Source organism: Rhinatrema bivittatum, chromosome 13 (assembly GCF_901001135.1).
Source record: "Rhinatrema bivittatum chromosome 13, aRhiBiv1.1, whole genome shotgun sequence".
In the NCBI taxonomy this organism is placed as follows: domain Eukaryota; kingdom Metazoa; phylum Chordata; class Amphibia; order Gymnophiona; family Rhinatrematidae; genus Rhinatrema; species Rhinatrema bivittatum.
In genome coordinates, this window is record NC_042627.1 from 24,467,221 (window position 1) to 24,489,312 (window position 22,092).

The following is a 22,092-nucleotide window of genomic DNA, read 5'->3' on the forward strand; positions in this document are numbered from 1 at the left end:
AGGCATCCTCTCCAGTTGAGGGGAAATAGTTGTTACTGCCATCAGAAGGGAGTCTTTAACCAGGGAATGGAGAATTTTGCCAACAGAAGCAGTCATGGCTACAGCACTAAATTAACTTTAAAAGAAAACTGGGCAAGAATCTGGTGGAAAAAGAGATTAATAATTCTCAGGGTATAGTCAAAGCAGGAAAAAGTGGCAATCCGTGGATTTAAGCTGATCATCAGATTTGGTTTCAGGAATGTATTATTTTTTTCTATTGTGTTTCAGTACTGGTTACAGATGTGAATTGTATTTTGGGACTTTCTTTCTTACCTTCTTCTGGATTCCAGTGCGTTCGAAGACGGTTGGACTCTCACTGATTGACCAGCCATCTTCCTGGACAAGCAGTTGGCTATGGAGACCAATCTAGACAGCAGCCATCGTGGGGACGAACCTGCACTAGCAGTGATTGCAGCCAACAAGCACTCCAGGATGGCGCGGAGGGCTGCACAGACCAAGGAGGAACTGGATAAAATCAGCAAAAGGGTCGACCAGGTAAGTCAAAACAAGCAAACAAAAAGAAAATTCTATCTGGAACAAAAGTATTTATGTAAAATTACCCAGAATACAACTGGACTGCAATTTTTGCTTCTCTCTAGATTGGGAAGCAAGCTAATGTTACTGTACTGTGCTTTTTTATAACGTGCAGCAGCCAAAGCATTACTTTTCATGAGTAATAGAACGGATGCCTTGTCATTACAAGGCAAATACTAGGAGGGTACATGCGATTCTTTCTGTATATGTGGCTTTCTAATTTGCTTTCTGCTGGATCACCAGAGGTAATGGAAGAAAGCTGAGCATTGAGTAAGCATTTCTTGGAATGAGAATCATTTGGTCTTTATCTGCCATCATTTATTGTGTTACTGTATAAATATATTATGAGATTTTGGTATTTGCTGTTTCGTGAATGCCTTCTTCCTAGCATTTAATGATTTATGCAACGTCTTTGGTGCAAACAGTCAAAATCTGGTTCAAGCTATTTTTAATGAAAAAATGGGAAAGCTGAGAATTATGGTGAATTCTTGGGGAAAAATAACTCAGAATCATATGTTAATTTATAACTTGTTACTATGAGTTTGGGACGAGTGTTTTCCACAAATGGTTCACAAGGGATAAATCCTCTAGTTTTCATACCCTGCTTTTAGGTATGAAAATGTTGACACATCTCTACTGAGCATGGTGGACATTTGCTCTCCCTTCAGTCCAACCCACATCATGTGAGTTCGGGTTTCTCTGGATGGAAAAGCACTGCCTGTTCTAAACGAAGGGTGTCATTTCCATGTGGACGAGTCGTCATTCTTGCTTTAGCATCTGTTTCAGAATGAACCAGTACCTTGTGAGAATAAGTCTAGAATTACCCCCACACCCAGATAGGCCCACGGGTGCCTAAGCTGTAAGGAGGGGTCAGAAGTGCCCGAAATCAAAGAACATCATATCCCACTATGGGGGTAATTTTGTAACAGCTCGTATAAAACTGAAGTCAGTTATCAAAGGGAAAGTGCCCGTGTACTTTTCTTTAGAAAACAATCTCACCAACTCTACCCATACAAATTACACTTGCTAATGTGTCTGCATTTTGGGAAAACGTATACATGTATTTATGAAAATACAAAAGTGTGCAAGTGCAAATCCCTACCCAATCCCGCCTCAGAAGTGCCTCTACACATTGCAGGTAAACCTACACATATAAGTTAACCCACACATTGGCCAGGCAAGTAAAAGACCATTTCCACAGGTAGGGCACTGATTTACCCATAGATATAGCTTTGGGAATTATCCTCCCTATGTCTGAACAGTGCTGGGTGATGTGAATTCATGCACTGTACAATGGCCATCACACCACAAAGCAGGCAAAGTGGTAATCTAATATCTCATAGTGGCTTGTGACCTTAAATGACACTGTCTACCTCTGGATTGGGTCCTCCCATTTACGCATTTCTTCAGGGATCTTTTCACAGCTATCATTTGGTTGACTTTGTGTGCTTTATTATCAGATGATCCAGGCCTTTGAACAGACTAGCCTGTTGATGGAAGGGCAGCAACCAGGCATGGAGATAGTAGATGATGTGGTGAGTTGAGTAGAGTCTTTCCAACTCAAGGTACATATGAAAAATCTAGAATTCAGGGCCAGTCTGAAGACTCAACACCAGCATTGGGCACTGCCCTGTAGCTGCAATTCCCAAGCCTGCTCCTTGGGCTGGCTAGGGTTGGGGATGCTGTGGAGGCCTCAGTGCCACAGCAACACCTACAGATGGGCTATGGGTGCCACTGTGCCAGGTTGCAGACAGTACTGTGGTTTGTGCCTGTCTGCCAGGGGACTGTTGCTATGAGCTAGATGGGAGGGGATTAAAATGGGCAAAAAGCTCTGGGTAACTGTGAATGAAGGTTCACAGCAGCACAGCCCCATAGAGGCTGGTTCTTATTGAGCCAAAGGTCCAAAAGAGCTGGAGGAAGTTACTGGCAAAAGAATGAAAATTCCCAGCTCATCTCATTCCATTTCTGTCCCTCCATCTGATAACGGGATAACGAACTGAAGTGCAGAACTGCTGGTTAGTGCACTGATCTCAACATTATAATCGGCTTCCATGGGGTCAACTGTGCCATCAAGTACCTTTCTCATAAGCTGAGCCCAGGAAGGAGCTGGAGTAGCACCTGGTTCCACAGAAGAAAGATAATATGGTGATGCCCAGGAAAAAAAACTTTAAAAATAGTTTTGCACCCTGATGGAGGCTTGACACAAACATAACTGTGTGTTGATTTTGAATGACTTAAACTGAAGAAAATAGGATCCAACCCTATGACCGAGGTCACAGAGCTTCAGTGTAGAGGATCTGGGTTTAGATCACCTTATGTACTGGGACTGGCTAAGCCCGCGTGCAGTCCCTGAGGGTCATTGAGTGGCACTGGGGGGGTGCCTCAGTGAAGGCTTTCCAACAGTTCCCTGGCCACCCGGGCATACAGTTTGGGAGGTCAAAGGGTAAGGGTGAAAACGTGAAATAAAAAAATATAAAGTGAAGAAATTAAAGTTTTGATCTTTTCTGAAAAGTAAATTTTGTTTTGGAGCAGTTCAGTTTGTGATTAAAAAAAACAAACAAAAAAAGTTCAGAACTGGGCCACAAAGAAACACCAGGCTGTCATTATCACCTCTAAGAAAGTGGAATGCATTTGGTTGATCTTAGCACAATCTCCAGTTCTCATGACAGTCATGTTGGGATAAGTGGTGAGAATCCTAAGTTGCCAAAAAGTAAGGACAGCGCACAACAATTAATTAGCATTTGAGTCTGTGCAGCAGACTACAAGTACAGTAATAACTAGAAATCCTAGCAGAATCACAGTCACTCACACAGTGGCATCTGTCTGGCAGGCTGTGATGACAGAATTTAGCAGGTGGGCAAGGCTTCCGGAAGGGGTGAGCAAGATGGGCATGGGATGCCAGGCTGTGGGGGTGCTGCTCCTGCTATTACTACAACCACCATGGAAGTAAGCCCCCTTGCATCCTCATCATTGGAAAGGGACTGGCCAGTTGGCTGCAGAATCAGAGGGGGGGGATCCTCTCTGACCGCCTGGGATATCATTTAGCCTGGCAACGGTCCTGCAGCTGGGTCTGTCTGGCAGGCTGCAAGTACAGTAAAAACTAGAAGTCCTGGACGACACGCAGGCCCTCATGTAACCAGGTCTCTCTGGCAGGATATGTACTCCCTGTGTTGACCAGATCAATGTGGTGAATTGGTGGTAATGGGGAGCTGTTTGGAAAGGCTTTGGGAACTTAGGGGGCTGGATGTTTGGATAACAGCCATGCTGGTGTTGGTGACTAATTGGATTATTGTCAGACCTTGTGGTAGGAAATAGGAGGGGACAGGTTCTAGCGTCTGGTCCTAGAACTGAGAAGAGGGGACACTACTTTAGAGCAAGTCTTCAGTGGAACATATGACCTGGTGCAAGGAGAATTATGATGGGGCTGCTAAGCTAGTGCTATTTTTCTGGAAAAAAAAAAAAGGTGGTGGTACTCAATGCAGAGATACATGCTGGGTTTTGGGGTGGGGGGGGGGGGGGGTAAGGGTCTACAGGATAAATCAAGCAGATGGAAGAACAAGGTGCTGGTATTCAGTACTGACAAATACCCCCTGAAAAAAAAGAAGGCCTGCACCAAGCAATAGCGATCATAATGCAATCAAATTTGACATAATCACTGGAGGGAGGACATTAAGTAAAACTACAGCAATAGCATATAACTTTAAAAAGGGCAACTAATAGAATGAGGACGTTATTTTGTTTAGAATTATAACTTTATTAAGTTTTCATTTATTTACTTTGAAACACAAGGAAAACTAGTCTTGTACAAATAATACACAAAGCAACAACAGCAGAAATATACTACAAGACATAGTATGATACAAGTAACATAGGGGGAGTATACCCCTATGAGCCTATTAATTACCTATTGAGCCTATTAATCCTCCCATACCAGTTACGACTCTAATCTCAGCTCTGCATTCTTATTAATTATGAAGGTCTCCAGATGTAAAGTATCATAAAAAACAAACATATTAGTCTGATAGGTAATTAAACATTTACAAGGAAATTGTAAGAAAAAAGAGGCCTCTAAGGACAGGACCTTATTTTTCAAAGACAGAAAAATCTCCTACAAACCTGGGTAGCTCAGGAAACATCAGGAAATATCAAAATCTTTTGATCAGAAAGGGAAAAATCCCTATTTTTCAAATACTTAGAGAAAATGCTATCCCTATCTTGTTGAGCACAGAATGACACAACCATGGTAGCCCTAGTAGGTATAATATGAATAGAAGCCTCTAAGAATGAAGAGACTCCAGGGCTATCTACAGGAGAAACTAGATTACCTACATCATTACCCATATTCCTTTGTCTAGACACATAATATATTTTAGAAATAGCTAGTATTTTTTCTATATCAAAAGCCAAGATCTCTGAAAGATATCTTTTAAGTAGTTCAGTTGGTGACAATAACCTTGTATAAGGAAATTTCATAAATTGCAAATTCTTAGCCCTAAATTGATTCTCTGTAGACTCCAAATTGCTGTGTAAACTTAAACTGTCCTTTATATGAGCCAATCCGGTATTCTGTATTGAGGAAACTTGTGAATTAAGGACAGTTACAGAGTTTTTAAGATCTTTCACATGCTTTTCATGTGCTTCCAAGATAGGTCTGGGTTCTGTAGTAAATTTACAGAACTTTGAGTCTGTTCGAGTCAAGATGTTATCTAGTTTGACTATCAACCTCCAAACGTCTAATGTCACATTAATTGGCTCAGGATATCCCCTATTCCAACCTCTTTGGGGGGGAATAATCGATGGCAATTGAGCCTGATTAGACAAAGAGGGCATCACAACAGGGGTCAGTAAGGCATCTGTAGACGACATGACCCCCACATTAGCTCTTCCCAAATCTTGTGACCTTCCTGTTTCCTCCTGGGGAGTGTAGTCATAAAAGGAGCTCTCCTCACTGAAAGCCACACCTGTTGGGGGGGATGGGGAGGTCGGCTAATGTCAGGACTAAGGGAAGCCCCAGATAAAGATTCCCCATCACAGTCACTCTGTGGCAACTCACCCAGTCTCTGTAAATGGCTGTCCATAGGGCCACGAACCACACCAGAAGCTGAGCAAGAGCTTCCTGGCTCCTCTTGCTGATGTCACCGTCAACGTCAGTAGGGGGAAGGAACACTACCTGAAGGTCTTCCCAGCTAAGTTGGGCAGGCAGCGCTTACTGAAGATGGTAGACTTAGTGCACTCGATCTCACACAGCACTCCCCCAGAACGAGGAAATTAATTAGAAAAAATACTAAAAGGGCATGTTGCAAACATTAAAAATTTGCAGGAGGCTTGGACTTTGTTTAAAAATACCATCTTGGAAACCCAGATAAAATGTATTTCATACATTAAAAAAGGTCAAAGGGAGACCAAATGACTGCCAGCATGGTTTAATGGTGAAGTGAAAGAGGCAGTTAAAGCTAAAATGGTATTGTTGAAAAAATGGAAAGAAGAACCAAAATGAAGAAAATAGTAAAGCACTGGCAAGTTAGATGTAATAGGACAGGCTAAGAAAGAATTTGAGAAGAAGCTTGCCAGAGAGGCAAAAACTAAAAACATTGTTCAAGTGTATTCAAAGCAAAATGCTTGGGAGGGAGTCAGTTGGGCTGCTAGATGACCAAGGGGTAAAAGGGGTGCTCAGGGAGGACACAGAAACAGCAGAAAAGCTGAATGAATTCTTTGCCTAATTCTTTTCTGAAGAGAATGTTGGGAACATATTCACACTGGAAACATTCTTCAAAGGTGATGATTCTGAGCAGTTAAAAGAAATCTCTGTGATAATTAAGGATGTAATACATCAAATTGACAATCTAAAGAATAAAAAATCACCAGGACTGGATGGCATCCACCTTAGAGTCATAAAAGAACTTACTGGTAATCTGTAACCTATCTTTTAAAACAGCCACAATATCTTAAGACTGAAAAGAGCTCCAGAGATGATCTTGAGAACTATAGACCACTGAGTTTGACGTCGGTGCCGGGAAAAATGGTAGAAGCTGTTCTTAAAAAAACAAAACACTGACCATATTGATAGATTTGACTTAATGGGAAAGAGTCAACATAGTTTTAGCAAAGGGAAATCTTGAATAACCAAGCTTTTAGAATATTTTTTAAAGATGCAAATAAACATAAATAAAGGTGAGCTGGTTCATATAGTGTGTTTAGATTTTTAGAAAGCATTTAACAAAGTCCCCCATGAGAGACCCTTCAGGAAATTAAAAAGTCATGGGATAGAAGGCAGTATCTTATTGTGGATTGGTAACTAGTTAAAAGAGAGGAAACAGAGGGTAGGACTACATGGTCAGTTTTTCAAAAGCAGAAAGGTCATTAGTGCAGTACCACAGGGATCAGTACTGGGACCTGGGCTATTTAACATATTCATAAATGATCTGGAAAAGGGAATGATGAGTGAGGTGTTCAAATCTGAGGATGACACAAAATTAGTTAAAGCTGTTAAAACAGCAGCAGATTGTGAGGAACTGCAGAAGGACCTTGTGAGATTGGGAAACTGGGGCAATTGAATAGCAGATCAAATTTAATGTGGAAAAGTGCAAAGTGATATACAGAGGGAAAAATAATCCCAACTACAGGTACACAATGCAGAATTATGTGAGGATAACTTTCAAACAACGCTGCGCAGCTGCAATACACGTGTATATGGCTGCACATAGATCTACGCTAGATATATGTAGCAGTTTACAAAATACACTTATTTCTACCCTACAATATGCATGTGTATGTAGGCCAACGTGCAAACACATGCAATGTACTGAAACCACATATTTCAGTGTGTTGAATGTGCATACTTTGCCCACCCATTTTAAAAATATTTGTGCATATATTTTACATGTGAAAATAAAGTACAACTTGCTCGCATGAGTCAGGATTTACATGTATAAATCGGTATATCTTAAAATATATGTCCATGAGTGAAATGACCAGTTTAAATAATTAGTCCACCAGTTTGCCCATCCTTCTCCAGATCATCAAGGCCCTCCTGATTCTTCAGTCTGAACTCCGCTCAGTTCACACAGACCTCCTACCAAGCTAATGGTATAGAATCAACATGTTTAATATCACTTGGGCCAGATAATTAGCAGGTGTAAAAATGCACGAGTAAGTTAGAAAATATATGCACGTATTTTTAAAATAGCCACTTTTGCGAATTAACTGTTGAACCCTAGAGCACCCCTTTTTTACACATATATGTACATGCAAAAGTGAAAATACGTGCAAATTTTGGTCCTTTATAAAATATGGAAAATATCATATTGCCTCTGTATTGCGCCATGGTGCAACTGCATCTTTACTATGTGCAGTTCTGGTTGCCCCATCTCCAAAAAGCCACATGGAACTCAAAAAGGTTTTAGAGGAGAGCAACAAAAAAAGATACAAGGAAAGGAAGAGCTCCCTTATGATGAGAGGCTACATGGAAAACCATGCCTGGGATGTAGTTATACCAGGTTACAATCTATTCAGAAAGGACCAGATAGGAAGGAAGTGAGGAGGTGTGGCATTATATAGAAAAAAAACTATATTAAAGCAAAGCATTGATGGGCTTATGAGGTAAGGAGGTGGCACTGTGGGTTAATCTGGAAAGAGGGAATGGAACATCTATTTATATTGGTGTAATATACAGACCTCCATCACAGACAGAGGAGATGGATAGAGATTTAATGGAGGGTATTCACAGGAGATTTTAATCTGATGTTGATTGGGACATCCTGGCAGTGTACCTGGATTTCAGAAAGGCCTTTGACATGATTCCTCATAGAACAATTCTAAATAACTTCAGTGCCCTTGGTATGGAACCTAGAGTGACTGACTGGGTTAGAAACTGGCAGCGTAGTAGTTGACAAGGGGGAGTGGTAAATGGAGTTTTCTCTGAGGAGGGGGATGTTACTAGTGGGGTGCCTCAGGGATCCCTCCTCATGTGGAAAACATGAGGAGGGATCTAGCAAAGCATCTTAGCTGGAAGCTAAGATTTAATGCTGAAAAGTGCAGAGTAATGCACTTAGGATGCAAAATCCCAAGGGAGAGGTATAGAATTGGAGGTGAAATTCTAAGCACAAAGCAAGGGCAGGATCTGGGGGTGATTGTATCTGATGATCTTAAGATGGATAAAATAATAGCAAAAGCCAGAAAGATGCTTGGCTGCAAAGGAAGAAGAATGATCAGCAGAAAAAGGGAGGTGATATTGCCCCTGGTGAGACCTCATTTGGAATAATATGTACAGTTCTGGAGACCGCTCCTTCAGCATACGGGGATAGACTTAAAGATCTAAACATGTTCACTATAGAAGAAAGGCAAGATAAGGGAGATATGAAAGAGACATATAAATATCTCAAAAGATTTCCCAGAAACCTCTGTTCCTAGGTATCACTATGCAATAAACAAAACTACAAAACTTCATCCAGAAATCTTTATCTGGGTACAGCCTTCGGACAAGATTGGTCCGAGTATTAGTGTTGGATCTGAGCCTGCCTGCAGAATCAGATGCAAGACCCCACAATAGATAGCCACATGTAAGGAAAAAATTTTTCAAAATTTCATAGATAGCCACAGCTATCAAGTCCCTTGTTCAGAGTGCCAAAAATGTTAAAGCTTACTCTATGCTTATGGCCAGGGACACAAGAACACTTAGACTCAGTAAAAAGTATAATGTATTTTTATTAGTCAATATAAGTGTTCTCGGGAGATGCTGGGTACTGGGTGCCCTTCGTCTTACAATCTGACCAGCATCTCCTCGTATACAGAAAGTGATCCTTGCTTTATAGATAACATTCAATACAGGGTAGAAGGTTCCAGAGACTTGCATGACTGCCCAAAGGATCATTTACATAAGTTGTGATGTCAACTGCATGATTAAATCATCGCTAACTACCCTGATTGGCTTCCCAGGATGTGTAGCCCATTTCCCATGACTTTCTTTGTTCTGGTAAACTCTTACTGGTCAAGACAATCAACACGTCTGTAACTGTGTGGATTTACAAACTCCTGAGAATAGTGCCTGAAGCTCCCCTGTGGTGACTCTATGAATAGACATCACCTGTCTGGTGCCAGCTTGTCTGCCTCCACAGATATCCAGGGACATTCTGTAAGTCACTCAGAGTCCATTCAGCCCAGGCAGGCCAAAGACACGCAGAGGCTTCTGGGGATTTCCTTCTCCATGTTCGTATACTTCTCAGTTCAGAAAGTGAGTCTTTTTTAATGGAAAGGAAGCTCTAGAACAAGGGGTTCATGAGATGAGGTTGAAAGTGGGTAGACTCAGGAGTAATCTTAGGAAATATTTCTTTACAGAGAAGGTTGTGGATGCATGAAACGGCCTCCCAGAGGAGGTGGGGGAGCAAAAACAGTTATCTGACTTCAAGAAAGCATGGGATAAATACAAGGGATTTCTGAGGGAGCGACGGAAATTATAAAGCTAAATGAATTGGGTGGATGGGCAGGCTAGATGGGCCAACCATTCTTTTTCTGCCATCATGTTTCTATATTAGGGCTTTTCATCTTGGAAACAAAGACAGTTGATAGGGCACATCACAGAAATGAATAAAGTTATGAATGAGGGGGTAAATAAAGGATGAATATTTAGCCTTTCAAATAAAACAAGAGGACACACCATGAAACTAACCGCCTGCAGATTTAGAACAAATTGTAGAAAGTTCTTTTTTACTCAGCACAATCAAGCTGTGGAATCAGTTGCCAGAGGACGCAGTCAAGGTGACTAGCATTGCTGTGTTTAAAAGAGGTTTGCAGACGTTCCTGGGGGGAAAGTCCATAAAACATTATTAGTCAGTAGATTACAAAAGCTCCTGCTATCCCTGGGAGTGAGTGACGGGAAATAGATGTATTTTAGAGGATCTGCCGGGTACTTGCGACCCGGACCGGCCACTGTCAGAGACAGAATGCTGGGCTCGATGGAGCTTGGTCTGACCCAGCGTGGCATTTCTTAAGCTCTGGTTGTAAACTAGATCTTGCAAGCTCAGCTGCTCAAGGAGGTGCAGTACAATGTAGGAAGATGACAAAAACTGTCTTGGATAAGGAGAGATATCTTACAGGTGGTCACACTCTGTGGCTGGCAGCTGGGAGAGACCCTTAGCAACAAGGACAGGAATAACTGGGGAGGTTGGATGGAGCAGTTGATCTTTTTCTGCCATCATTTACTATATTGCTATGTTTTAAATTTAAATTTATTTTTCATTAGCCACAGTTCCATGGTAGCTCATTGCGGCATTACGATACATGTGACATTCAATATATATATTACTATAATGAGACCTATTACAAAAGTGCAAGAAAAAATTGGGAAAGGTAATTGTCCCTGATTAAAAAGAAGCCAATGGATTGTGCAGACCTTCTCACTCCCAGAGGAGGTTATTCCACCAGTTCTGGGTCATTGGCGGAGCAGTACATATATGGTACCACAAGGAGACCATATTATAGATCTTTGTCTAATATAGGGACTGATGTACTAAAAAGATTTTTTCCCCATAGATACAAAATAGGGAAACCCTTTATTGGCATCAAGCTCTTAATGGCTACATCCAACCGCCTTCAAACTTGCTGGAAACATTTCTCTACTTTGAAGGATTCATTTCTGATTTTCTTCTTAAATGAAGTCAGCAGACCTCGAAGTTCTCCCTTTGCCTTCAGCCTTTGGTGGTCCTTTGGTGACAGGAATCACAGAGTAGTTGTAGAGGATTCCAGTGGAACATATAGGCCTTGGCAAGTTGGTTAGCCTGAGATCTCATTTTGTTGTTAGACCCCCAGGACTGTGCATCCTGAAATCTCTCCTCTTCTCACTCCTCTCCAGGACCAGCTGAACTCCATCTTGAGTGATAAGGTCAAGAAGAAGCAGTACCAGCAGCAGCTGACCGTGTTCATTGTGGGGTACCAGGAGACCTGTGGGCAGCGAAAGTCCCTCCTTTCTCAGCTGCAGGAGGTCAGGGCATTGCATTTTTAAATTTGCTTGGGTGTACTTGGAGCAGGGGAACACAAGCTTTGGCTCATATGGCATTTGATGGCAGTCTTCAGTGCATTTTCTCCACATTTAATTTTCATAGAAACATAGACAATATCGTCAGAAAGGAGCCACTTGCTCCGCCCAGTCTGCCCCTTTGTGGTCACAAATCCTACGTTAGCAGTTCCCTTCCACTCATGCTCTGCTGCTTGATTCTTCTCCATGCACCCACAACTCTCCCCAGAAGATGGGCATCTTGTTCCCTGAAGTACATCCTACAGAGAATGTATTTATTAATTAAGTTTATTTAGGGTTGGGATTTCTTTTTTTTGGCCCTTTGAAAAGTTGATCATGCCCCAGTCATTTTCAGTGGGGACTGTGACTTGTCCCTATCCTCTTCTCCATGTGGATGATGGCACTTACGGTACAGTATACACATACACACATACGCACACACACACACACACACACACAGTGTACCTCTCCTGCCAAGCAAAGTCTGATCACCCTGAGGTCTTCATATAAAGCTACTGGAAAGTAAGCAATAACATTTACCTGCAGGTATCTTGTAAGCTGTGCCCCGTTAGGATTCCTTCTGTTATCAGAGCTTTTTCAGAAGGATGTGCCCTCTGGAAGGGCAATTCTCAGAGCAATCTAGCCATGGTAAAATGAATTAACACAACTAGATCGCCCTCTGTAGCCTGGGTAAAAGCACGTGCAGTGTTTCAGCGTGCGTACACTTTTGACCGGTTGACAAGAAAGCGTTCCTGGATTGGGCATGTTTAGAGCAGGGGAGGAAACTGGCACGTGGATGGCATCTTCAAAAGGACACACACTATCCATCCCTCTCTCTGCCACCCGCACAAAATAGCAGGGGCAGAGTACGTAGGCATTTTATGCTAATTTTCACACCATAAACACACACACTGGAAGCACTCACATTCATTACAACTATGCGGGCTTTTTGAAAATGAATCTCTATGAGGTTTTACTACTGTTCTGAAATCGGAGCATTAACAAAAATATAGGACAAGACCGTTGTTCTTATTTAAATGCATTTAATGTGTTTTGTGAGTGAATTGGCCCCATCAATCTCAATGCAGGCTTAGTGTGCGACCAATGCGCATTATTGCATTTGGATAAATTGGTCCCTTAACGTGCTGTTGTGATTTGTACAAAGACTTTGGCTTTTTGGAAGCCTTTGACCACTGTGTGGAAGAGCTCGCGTTACCCTCATGTTTTCCATCGAGGGCACTTCCATGGCTGTCACTGTCCCCCGCAGCCAGAGACTTTCGTTCCAATAAGGGGGCACTTCTGAGCTGGGTGGAGGGCAGGACTGTCTCCTGATGAGGTTCTGGGGGGGCTGTCTCTACTGATAGATCCCTGGGGGTACCAGAGAGCGTGGGATTAAAGGAAACGGAAATTGTCTCAAAACTGTCTAGAAAGTCCCGCCCAAACCAGAGCAATGGGGCACTCACCAGCCACTGAAACCGAAGACCATGGCCAGGCCTGGCCCATAATTAGTTCTCATTAAAGGTTCATTGTGCAATCTGTGGGCGTTTTTTCCTTCAGTTTTTCACCTACCATGCAAAGCTGGAGGAGGAGAGCTTCATCCAGACGGAGGACTTCCACGTGGATATGGATGATGTGGCTGACCAGGTACCCTAACCTCGTGGAGGCTTTTCACAAAGATTTAGTAAGCCGCACCCTGATAGTCTTTCTTTCTCCCATTCTTTCTCCCATTTTCTCTTCCCTTCACCCTGCACTGTTGCTCATGCATCTGCCTGCACTTTTCTAGGGTTAATCTTTCTTCCTGTGCATTGTCATGTGACTAACTTTTTTTTTTTAAATATATATTTTATTTATGGGTCTGATCATCCCTGATAGGTGAAAGCAGCCTTGATCTCTGCAGAGGCAGCAATGTCCCGTCTGGTGGAGCTGAACAAGGAGATAATCAGCTACGTGAGCAAGGCTCTGGCCCCCAGCACTGCTGGAAAAAGGTGCAGTGTTTTGTCTCAGAGAGAGGCTGTAACTCGTTTTCATTGCCCACGTCGATCTACTTTCTTAATGTTCAGTCAGTAGTCACTAGCTCGCTGGATATGTATGTATGCTCATCAAGTGGTCAGGCTGAGGTCTTCCCTGCAGATTAGGAGTCAACTCCAGTTTGTAAAGTACAGGTATGGGTTTATTCAGTGCCATTTAAGTAGAACCAGAAGAGCAACCTGACTTAAGTTTCTGCAGGCTAAGACTATACAGCGTAGGGATAACACAAACACAGTCCAAGATCCAGTCTGTGGCCCTTTATCCAGTTACATCGATCTTCTGTGTACTTGTCACAGTAAAATGAACCTTGCAATACTTTAAAAAAGACTTCCACAGTACGTTTCGGCTTACAAGAATAAGTACACAGATATACAGGTTTGAGCACTCATGGGGCCCTTCAGATCAAGCTCAGCTCAGAGCTCCAGCCATCAAGTTGCCAGAACGCAGTGGTGGCTCCCAGCAATCCTTTTTGAACCAGTGAAGACCAATCCTTATAGGCAGGGCCTTGTACCAGGGTAAAAGCTGTTTGAGCCTACTCCCTCTGCTTAAGCTACTCTGCGGCTCCTCGTGCAGAGCACCAGACCCTGGCTCAAAGTCTACCACAGCACCTTTTTGCCCTGATACGAAGACAACGGACAGTCGTCAGCCTGTGCAGAGATGCCACGCCTTCATTTTTCCTGAGTCATGGCCTGGAAAAGTGCTTAGTGATTTCCCACCCTATATTATTGACCCCATAATCAGTCAGATTTTCAGAATATCCACAGTGATTATGGATGAAATAAATTTGTGTACACTGATTTCTCCGAGGGAAAGGACCAAACAGGTAAAGACAGTCATGGTTTCTTGATAGGAGATTTCCAAGCATTTTGTTTGAAATCTGCTGATTTTGCTGTGGACTAAGATGCAGGGGGGAGGACTCTCAGGTGCTGAACATCCCCCATAACTAGAGGATATGCAGGAATACTGTCCAATACCAACCCAAAACTGCTTCACGTTACTGAGTGTGCCTTGAGTAAGCTTTAGCTGTCTAACAAGTGTGCATAAAGGAAAAGGCTCTAACTCTTACATAATAACTTAATTCTGGAAGTTATGTCAGTGATGCTAATTTATATTTTACTGGTTTTTTTTTTTTTAACAGAAAGTCTTTGGATGACAAGTACGTAAGTATGTTGCATGAACTAATTGGGGGGTGCCTTTGACCCTGTACTGACCTGAAGGGGATGGGACTTCCTATGTCAGGAGTGGCGCACCACAAACTCTGACCACTAGAGGGAGCAGCAGTGACAGCGGCCCTTAGAAAGTGAAAGCATTGACTGAACCTTTCCCTTTGCAGAGAAGGCAAGCACCGCTGCTTCTCTAGACTAGGAAGTGAGGATCTGAATGATTTGCTTCCTCTCAGGGGAATTTGTACATATTTTCCCCTCCAAATTTTAATGAACTGGATTATCACTATCTGCTAAATCTCTCCTGTGGGGAAAGTGCCTTGTCTGTAGAGTTTTCCATCACCTGAATCAGTTTAAAAAATATTTGCTAGCACTGCTGGAATAAGTGAATTATCAAAATTTTAATTGAAAAATAAAACCGAAGAAGCGTGGCCCAGCAACGCATAGATACTAATAAATAATGAGTGGATGTGTTTCTCTCTGCCTATGTTGTTATGATGATCTTTTCTTCTGTGCCCAGCCCTTTTAACACAACTTTCTGACTATCCGTGCACTGAAGACCCCCCCCCTCGGTGTAATGTCACTGTAAGCCGGATATTCGGGTGGTATGTGCACGGATGCTATAAGGAGGCAACAGGAGAGGAAACCCAGTGGAAAGTGTGATGTGCCAGAGGACCACCATACCCCCCATGCATTTCTTACAGGAAAAGTGCCAGCTTTACCCTCGCTTCTGTACCCCTGCCCCCCACCAAAAAAAAAAATCACTCACTAGCTTTAAAAAATTGGAAAAGTCAAACATCCCCAAGACCCTACTTCCACGCAAAGTGTGGTGCAGCTCGGTTCAGCGGTTGCGAAGTTACGAAGGGACGGACGCGCACGCACAGGCAGAGACATTCGGATTTCCCTGCCACCTGATAAAGCCTCTGCTTGTATTGAACCGAGGCTGAAAAGCACTTTGTGATGATGTTCTGCAGGAGCCGCAAAAAACTGGAGAAAGCCATAGAGCAGGCTAAAACGGATATCAAGCAGCTCACCCAGAAACTCCTGAAGGCCCAGCAAGGTAAGGAAGGTAGTTCTGAAGCGCCCAGGTTGTAATGAACCAGGATGAGAACAGACTGCCAGCCCGTCAGGCTCACTTGTGCCAAGCTGGATGGAGGTTTCCTGTCTCAGCTAAGGCTTGGGCCTGTCAGGCTTCATGTGAGTCAAGACAGTTTCGTATCTAAGTCTTCGCGTTTGTTGAGCCGCTGCGCTTCTTTAATGCTTCCTCTGAGACTCTGCCTCCTAAAACACCCCGTCCCTGAAATCTCAGCTCCATAATAATCCAGAGCAGGTCACGCGACCGCCACGCGCTTCCTGTCTTATTTCTGTTTTCCTGAATCTTTCTTGTCCCTTTTCCAATCCAGTGCAGTATGCAGGCTCACAAGCAGTTGCATTACACACCAGAAGTGGCTGCATATTTAATTTTGTAGACATCACGTCAGACACTGTGTCGCAAGTTATGTGATACTGCAGGCATTGCTCCTTCTTTTTTAGATTTGGTTATGCCGATTAAAAAAAAACTGTATAAAATGCATTACGCACACGCTGTATTGACTATTAGATATTCAACACAATATTTAAAAAATGTGTACACATTGCCATTCTTTATCCTTGCAGATCTGGAGTGTAAAGACAAGAAGCTGAAAGAGCTGCTGAAGCAGAATGAGATGAAGGGGCTGGAGAGTCAGCACCTCCTAGTCCAGCTAGAAAGTGCCAAGGTACTACCAGTACTCTTCTGGGGCTTCCAGAACTTTCTAGGCTCACTCTTTGGATTATCTCGGGATCAGGATTTGCAAGATCACCCTCAGGGAATCTGGATCTTCTCTTTAAAGTGGTTCCCTGTGAGTTTAGTGTGCTGTGCCTTTGGCATCTTTCTGAGCAGACGGCAGATATGAGGGACTTTTAAGAAGTGCTGCGGATGGCGCTTCTCACTGTGTATAAAATGTTTTGTGGAGATGTTTCCCCCTGTCCTGCAGGAGAAGATCCAGCTGCACACCCTGCCCCAGCATTGAGATTAGAGGCACAGCAGCTAACCAGGCAGCTCTCAACCACACCCGGCTATGTCAGGCCACTCCCCTCCCTGAATCACAACCTTTGCAATTGAAAAATTGTTCAGTCTCTGCTTAAAATGGAGCTATTTTCTGGATGTAACATTGGTCAAAAACATTTCCATAAAAGTCATTTGAACAGGAAAATGCCTGGTGTGAGTGCCATGCTGTGCATAAGAGCTGTGGGTACAATGATTGCTTTATAGCCATGGCTGGACCAACTTTTGCCCCCATATAGCATCAGTAGCTTGGGAGTGGAACAGTACTAGAAGTTGTATTTTTTTTACCCCCTCCCCTAACCTAAAGGTTATTCCACTGCCCCTGGATTGGTTTCTGCAATTGAATATGGTGTGGTGTGATTTTGAGTTTTGAACCTAACACTCGAGAGGTGAAAGGCCAATGCAGACCCATCACCATGTCCACTGGACCCTCCTCCAGGCATGGGATGTTCTAGATAAAGAGTCAGCAGGTATGTTAAGGTAGGTGAAGGTCGGAGAAAAGCATGGCCTGGCACTGTGTTCTTCACTGCTTTTTTTGCTTGTACAGAATCGCCTGACCAGTTTCCAACAGGACTGTGAAATGCAGAGGTCTCTGCAGGAAGCTGAGAGGAGGAGGCAGGCTTCCTACATCTCTGAGCTGGAAGAAATCCTGAGAAAGAAGGAGGAACTCAGGAGAGAGGCAGCCACACAGGTAACTCCGGAGTTCACCAATATCTCTTTGCCCTTTGAAAAATATATGAATATCGTCCACCCATCCCCTCAGCTATTAACTCTCAATGCTTTACCTTTCTCCAAATTTTGCCAAGTCATCTGGTGTTCCTTTAGCATGGAGATGGTGTTGACAGAAGGGAATTACTGGTATTCTGTGGAAAAATGTCAGTTAATTAGGTGTCTGACTTAGGGGCAGATTTTAAAACCTGCGCATTCGCGCAACCCGGCGCAAACAAATCTGCGCCCGATTTTATAACATGCAAGCCCCGGGACATACGCGCATCCCAGGGCTTGCGTGCACCGCCGAGCTTATGCAAGATAGGCTCGACGTGCTGGGGCAGCTTGGGGTAGCTTTTCGGGGGTTACGTGCATATCTTACGCGCGTAACCCTTTGAAAATCTACCCCTTAGAGTTGCCAACTGGCTCCAGTTTTTTCAGGACAGGCTGATCCAGTCCTGGTTTTACCCCTTTGCATGCAGGGGTTTGTAGTTTTGATTTCCCTATGCATGCCCTAAGAAAAGCAAAACTACAAGTTCCTGCATGCAGTGGGGTAAAACCAGGACTGGATCAACTTGCCCTGAAAATCTGGAGCCAGTTGGCAACCCTAGTCTGATGCTGAAACCACTCCTGAAAGCAATTACAAATTACTTTTTAAACAAGTATAAATTAATGCTCAGAGCATGTAATTATGATCCAGGACTCTTGGGTTCTAATCTCAGCTCTGCCACTGGCTGTGCCCTTAACCAAGTTATTTTAAAACCCTGTGCCTTGGATTAGTTAATCACTATTGACTGATAATAATAATGTTTTCCTCCTTTGCAACTTGCCATGCAATACAGTAATAATAAAGCCAGTTGCAAAATGATCCACTCTGGAAGAAATTGAATGGATAGTTGTTTCTGAAATGCTCTGATTATAAAGCACATGAGATATTGATTTTGTCTGGTTACTAGATGTAATATAGATGCACATAATAGTTCTTACTTAGCAAATATATGTATTCTCTGCATGGTCCCACAGTGGAGTGATCCCAGCCCGCCCAGCACAGCTGTATCTGAGTGGGAAATAGACTCTGTGACTGGAGAAGCAGAGAGAGATGGTGATAATGATGATGATGATGATGATGACAGAAGACAACTTGAGGAGCTGGGAGGAGATGGACTCTGGGAGGAACCGAGAGGAAACAGCGTGTTCTCAGAGCAGGATGTCCAGAGATATACAATGGTCAGTTACTGAAAGGCTGACTGAATGCAACATAAAAGCTGGTGACCTTTTCAATGCAAATATTAAGGGAAAATGGTGCTTGTTAATAGATGACTATTCTTATTTTTAAAGTCATAAGAAGAGAAAGTCTGCCAGCTCTAACAAACAGTCATTTGATTTTGGCTACTAATAGTCCAGAAGCTGCAGATTGAATGACGGGTGATGCTATACACATGTTATAATACTAATAACACCTGGATATCATGCACTTATGGCTGTGATAACATATACCGAACAGGAAATTAATCAAAATCAAGACACATGATCCTAGAGGGGCTGATTTTATCCAGAGCTTTCCCACTCTTCTGCCCAGTACAGAGGTCTAGGAGTCGTATTAGTCCTGGAGAACAGATTCTTTGTACACTGTGATACCATTTATTGGACCAACACCAGAATTCTCCAAAGACCTTGTTACATATGAAATGCCATGACCACAGCTGAAAAAGGGTTTATGTTGTCCTGAAAGCTCATGGACCACATCTCTGGATAATTATTGTGTTGGTTCCATATCACAATGTTGTATCTGTGAACCCTTGGACTGGGATGAGATTGCCTCTGCCTGCAGAGAGGAGCCCTGCAGGTTCTCACCGCCAGCAGGTGAATCCAGGCGAAGCAGAGACTGGTCTGGAGCTTCACCTTTACCAGCCCACGTTCCCCTTGGGTTGAGCCTTTGGGTGCCAGGGCCAGCAGGACTTAGGCGAGGGTCTCTGCTGAAGACAAGGGAAGTAGTCCAAGGCCAGGCTAAGGTTGTAGGCAGACAGCAATCAGGCGTATCAAGAGTCCAGAAAAAGGTCAGAGCTGTATATTCATCTGCGGGAGAGGAAGGGGGACAGATAGGACTAGAGCAGGCTAGAAGCAGTGCACACTGCAAATGTAGGAGGACTTGTTGCTGAGGCAGAGTGCATCTGGGAGCTGCCCTTTTATGGGTAATGAGAATGACATCATCAGTAGGGGACATGGCAACTTTCCTCTTGTGGTCCCTTTAAGAAGCCTGACATAGGGTGCACGCATGCCTAATGGGCGTAGGAAGAGGCAGGAGCCAATGGCGTTCGCATCCTCCCTGATGCAAGAGGGGTTGATGGTGTCCAGATGCATTGGGGGCAGCGGCGGCTGGCCAGAATATGCCAGCCGCGAATGTGAGAGTGACGGTTCATCGGCTGTCTTCACAAGCCATCAAACATAACAGTATGCCTCCCTCTTAAGCCCCCTCCCTGAGGCTTTGGGTTTGGGCTTCATTGGGTACAGCTGGTGGAAGTTCTTCAGTAGATTGGGATCCTGTATGGTGGGTGATGGCTCCTATGAATTTTCCTTTGGGCGTAGTTCTTCCAGGATATCAGGTACTCCATTTTTTTGACTCTTTGGTGGGAGTTCAGGATCTCTTAGACTTCATCTAGCTGGTCTTCCTCAGAGACAATCTCTTGGGGTTCAGGCAGCGCTCTGGAGGGCCAGGAAGGTACTAGTGGTTTGAGTAATGAAATGTGGAACACTTGAATTTTTAAGGTAGGTGGTAGATTCAACTGGAAGGTGACAGGACCAATTTGTTGTGTCACCAGGAACAGACCTATGACGTGCGAGCTAATTGTAAGGAAGGAAGCCACAGGCTTAAATGTCTGGTACATAGCCAAACTTTATCAACTGTCTTGAACTGGAGAGCAGACTTCCATCGAACTTCGGCAGTTCTCTTTGGTTGTGTAGTGGCCCTTTCAGTTAGCTGATTGACTTGATCATACAGATCATGTAACTCTTGGGCTGAAAGATCAGTTGTGAGTGAAGGAACTGTCACAGTCAGTGGTAGACAGGATTGTTTTCCATAAACAATTCAGAAAGGGGAAGAGCTGGTGGCTGCATTAATGTGATTGTTGTGAGAAAATTCGGCCCAGGACAGGAGAGCAGCTCAGTTGTCCTGACGCTCATTAATGTAGGAAAAAAGAAATGTTTTAAGGTCCGGTTAGTACATTTTGCTTGTCCATTGATCTGTGGGTGATAGGCAGTTGTGTAGTCAAGAGTGATTCTAAATTTCTTGCAGAGGGAACACCAGTACCAGTCGGTAAACTGAACCCCCTCTATTTGATAAGATATGTTGCGGTAAGCCATGCAAGTGGAAGATGTAGTGGGTAAAGAGACGTGCCAATTCTGGTGCTGAAGGAAGCCTGAGCAATGGGACAAAGTGCGCCATTTTGGAGAAATGTTCAATTAACAACCATACCACAGTGGTGCTGTTAGAGAGAGGGAGGTCCACAATAAAATCAGTGGACAAGTGAGTCCAGGGTTCCTTGGGGGTTGACAATGTTTGTAACAGGCCCTAGGATTGGTCATGCAAGTTTCTTTGCTATGCCAAGTGGGACATGAGTTGACGTAGGCCTTAACATCCTGCTTCACTTGGGGCCACCAGCAGTGCCATTGAAGCAATTTGAGATTTCATACCCATCCAGGGTGTCCTGCTACACGGGAATCATGGGCCCATTTTAACACTTTTTTATGCAATCTGGAAGGTACTACTGTGTTTCCTGGAGGCATGAGAACTACTGTGGCCAGGAGTATCTTAGCGGATCGATGATATGTCTTGGAGCTTCCAGGATGTCCTTGGTCTGAAAAGAATGGGAGAGGGCATCTGCTCGTTGATTTTTTAGCACAGGGCAGAATTGCAATTCAAAATTGAAACGAGCAAAGAACAAGGACCAGCAAGCCTGTCTCAGGTTGAGCTGATAAGATTGATGTAGATATTCAAGGTTCTTGTGGTCCGTTTATATGGTGATATGGTGTTAAGCCCCCTCAAGAAAAATGCCATTCTTCTAGGGCTGACTTGACAGTCAAGAGTTCCCGATCTCCAATACTGTAGTTGTGCTTGGCTGAGGAGAATTTCATGGAGAAGAAAGAATATAGACAAAGAGCACCTTCAGAGCTGTGTTGGCTAAGGACAGTCCCTACCCCCAAGAGTAGAGACATCTACGTCCAGAATAGGGCCATTTTCGGTCCGGGTGGCGTAGACAGAGTCTGTGGCAAGACGCGTCCTTTAGTCTTTGAAACGTCTTGGTAGCCTCTTGTGGCCAACCCTTAGTGTTGGCACCATTGTGGGTAAAGGTGGTAAGGGTGGCTACCAAGGAGAAGTAACTAGGGATAAACTGGTAGTAATAATTTGCAAACCCTAGGAACCTCTGCAAGGCTTGAAGTCCAAACAGATGAGGCCACTCTAAGACGGCTTTTACCTTGGTCAAGTCCATCTGGAATCTGTCTTGAGATACTATATATCCGAGGAAGGG

The 22,092-nt window shown here is 43.6% G+C and overlaps 1 protein-coding gene across 1 annotated transcript; it reads left to right on the top strand.

Moving 5' to 3' along the window:
• The first annotated feature begins 242 nt into the window (after positions 1–242).
• Positions 243–17,523, top strand: LOC115075367. Its single transcript, XM_029575686.1, has 8 exons — positions 243–534; positions 2,034–2,108; positions 11,420–11,548; positions 13,139–13,225; positions 13,454–13,566; positions 14,748–14,765; positions 15,747–15,832; positions 16,429–17,523. The coding sequence occupies exons 1-8, from the start codon at positions 394–396 to the stop codon at positions 16,704–16,706; spliced, it is 927 nt and encodes a 308-aa protein (XP_029431546.1). The 5' UTR covers positions 243–393; the 3' UTR covers positions 16,707–17,523.
• Positions 17,524–22,092: the final 4,569 nt, after the last annotated feature.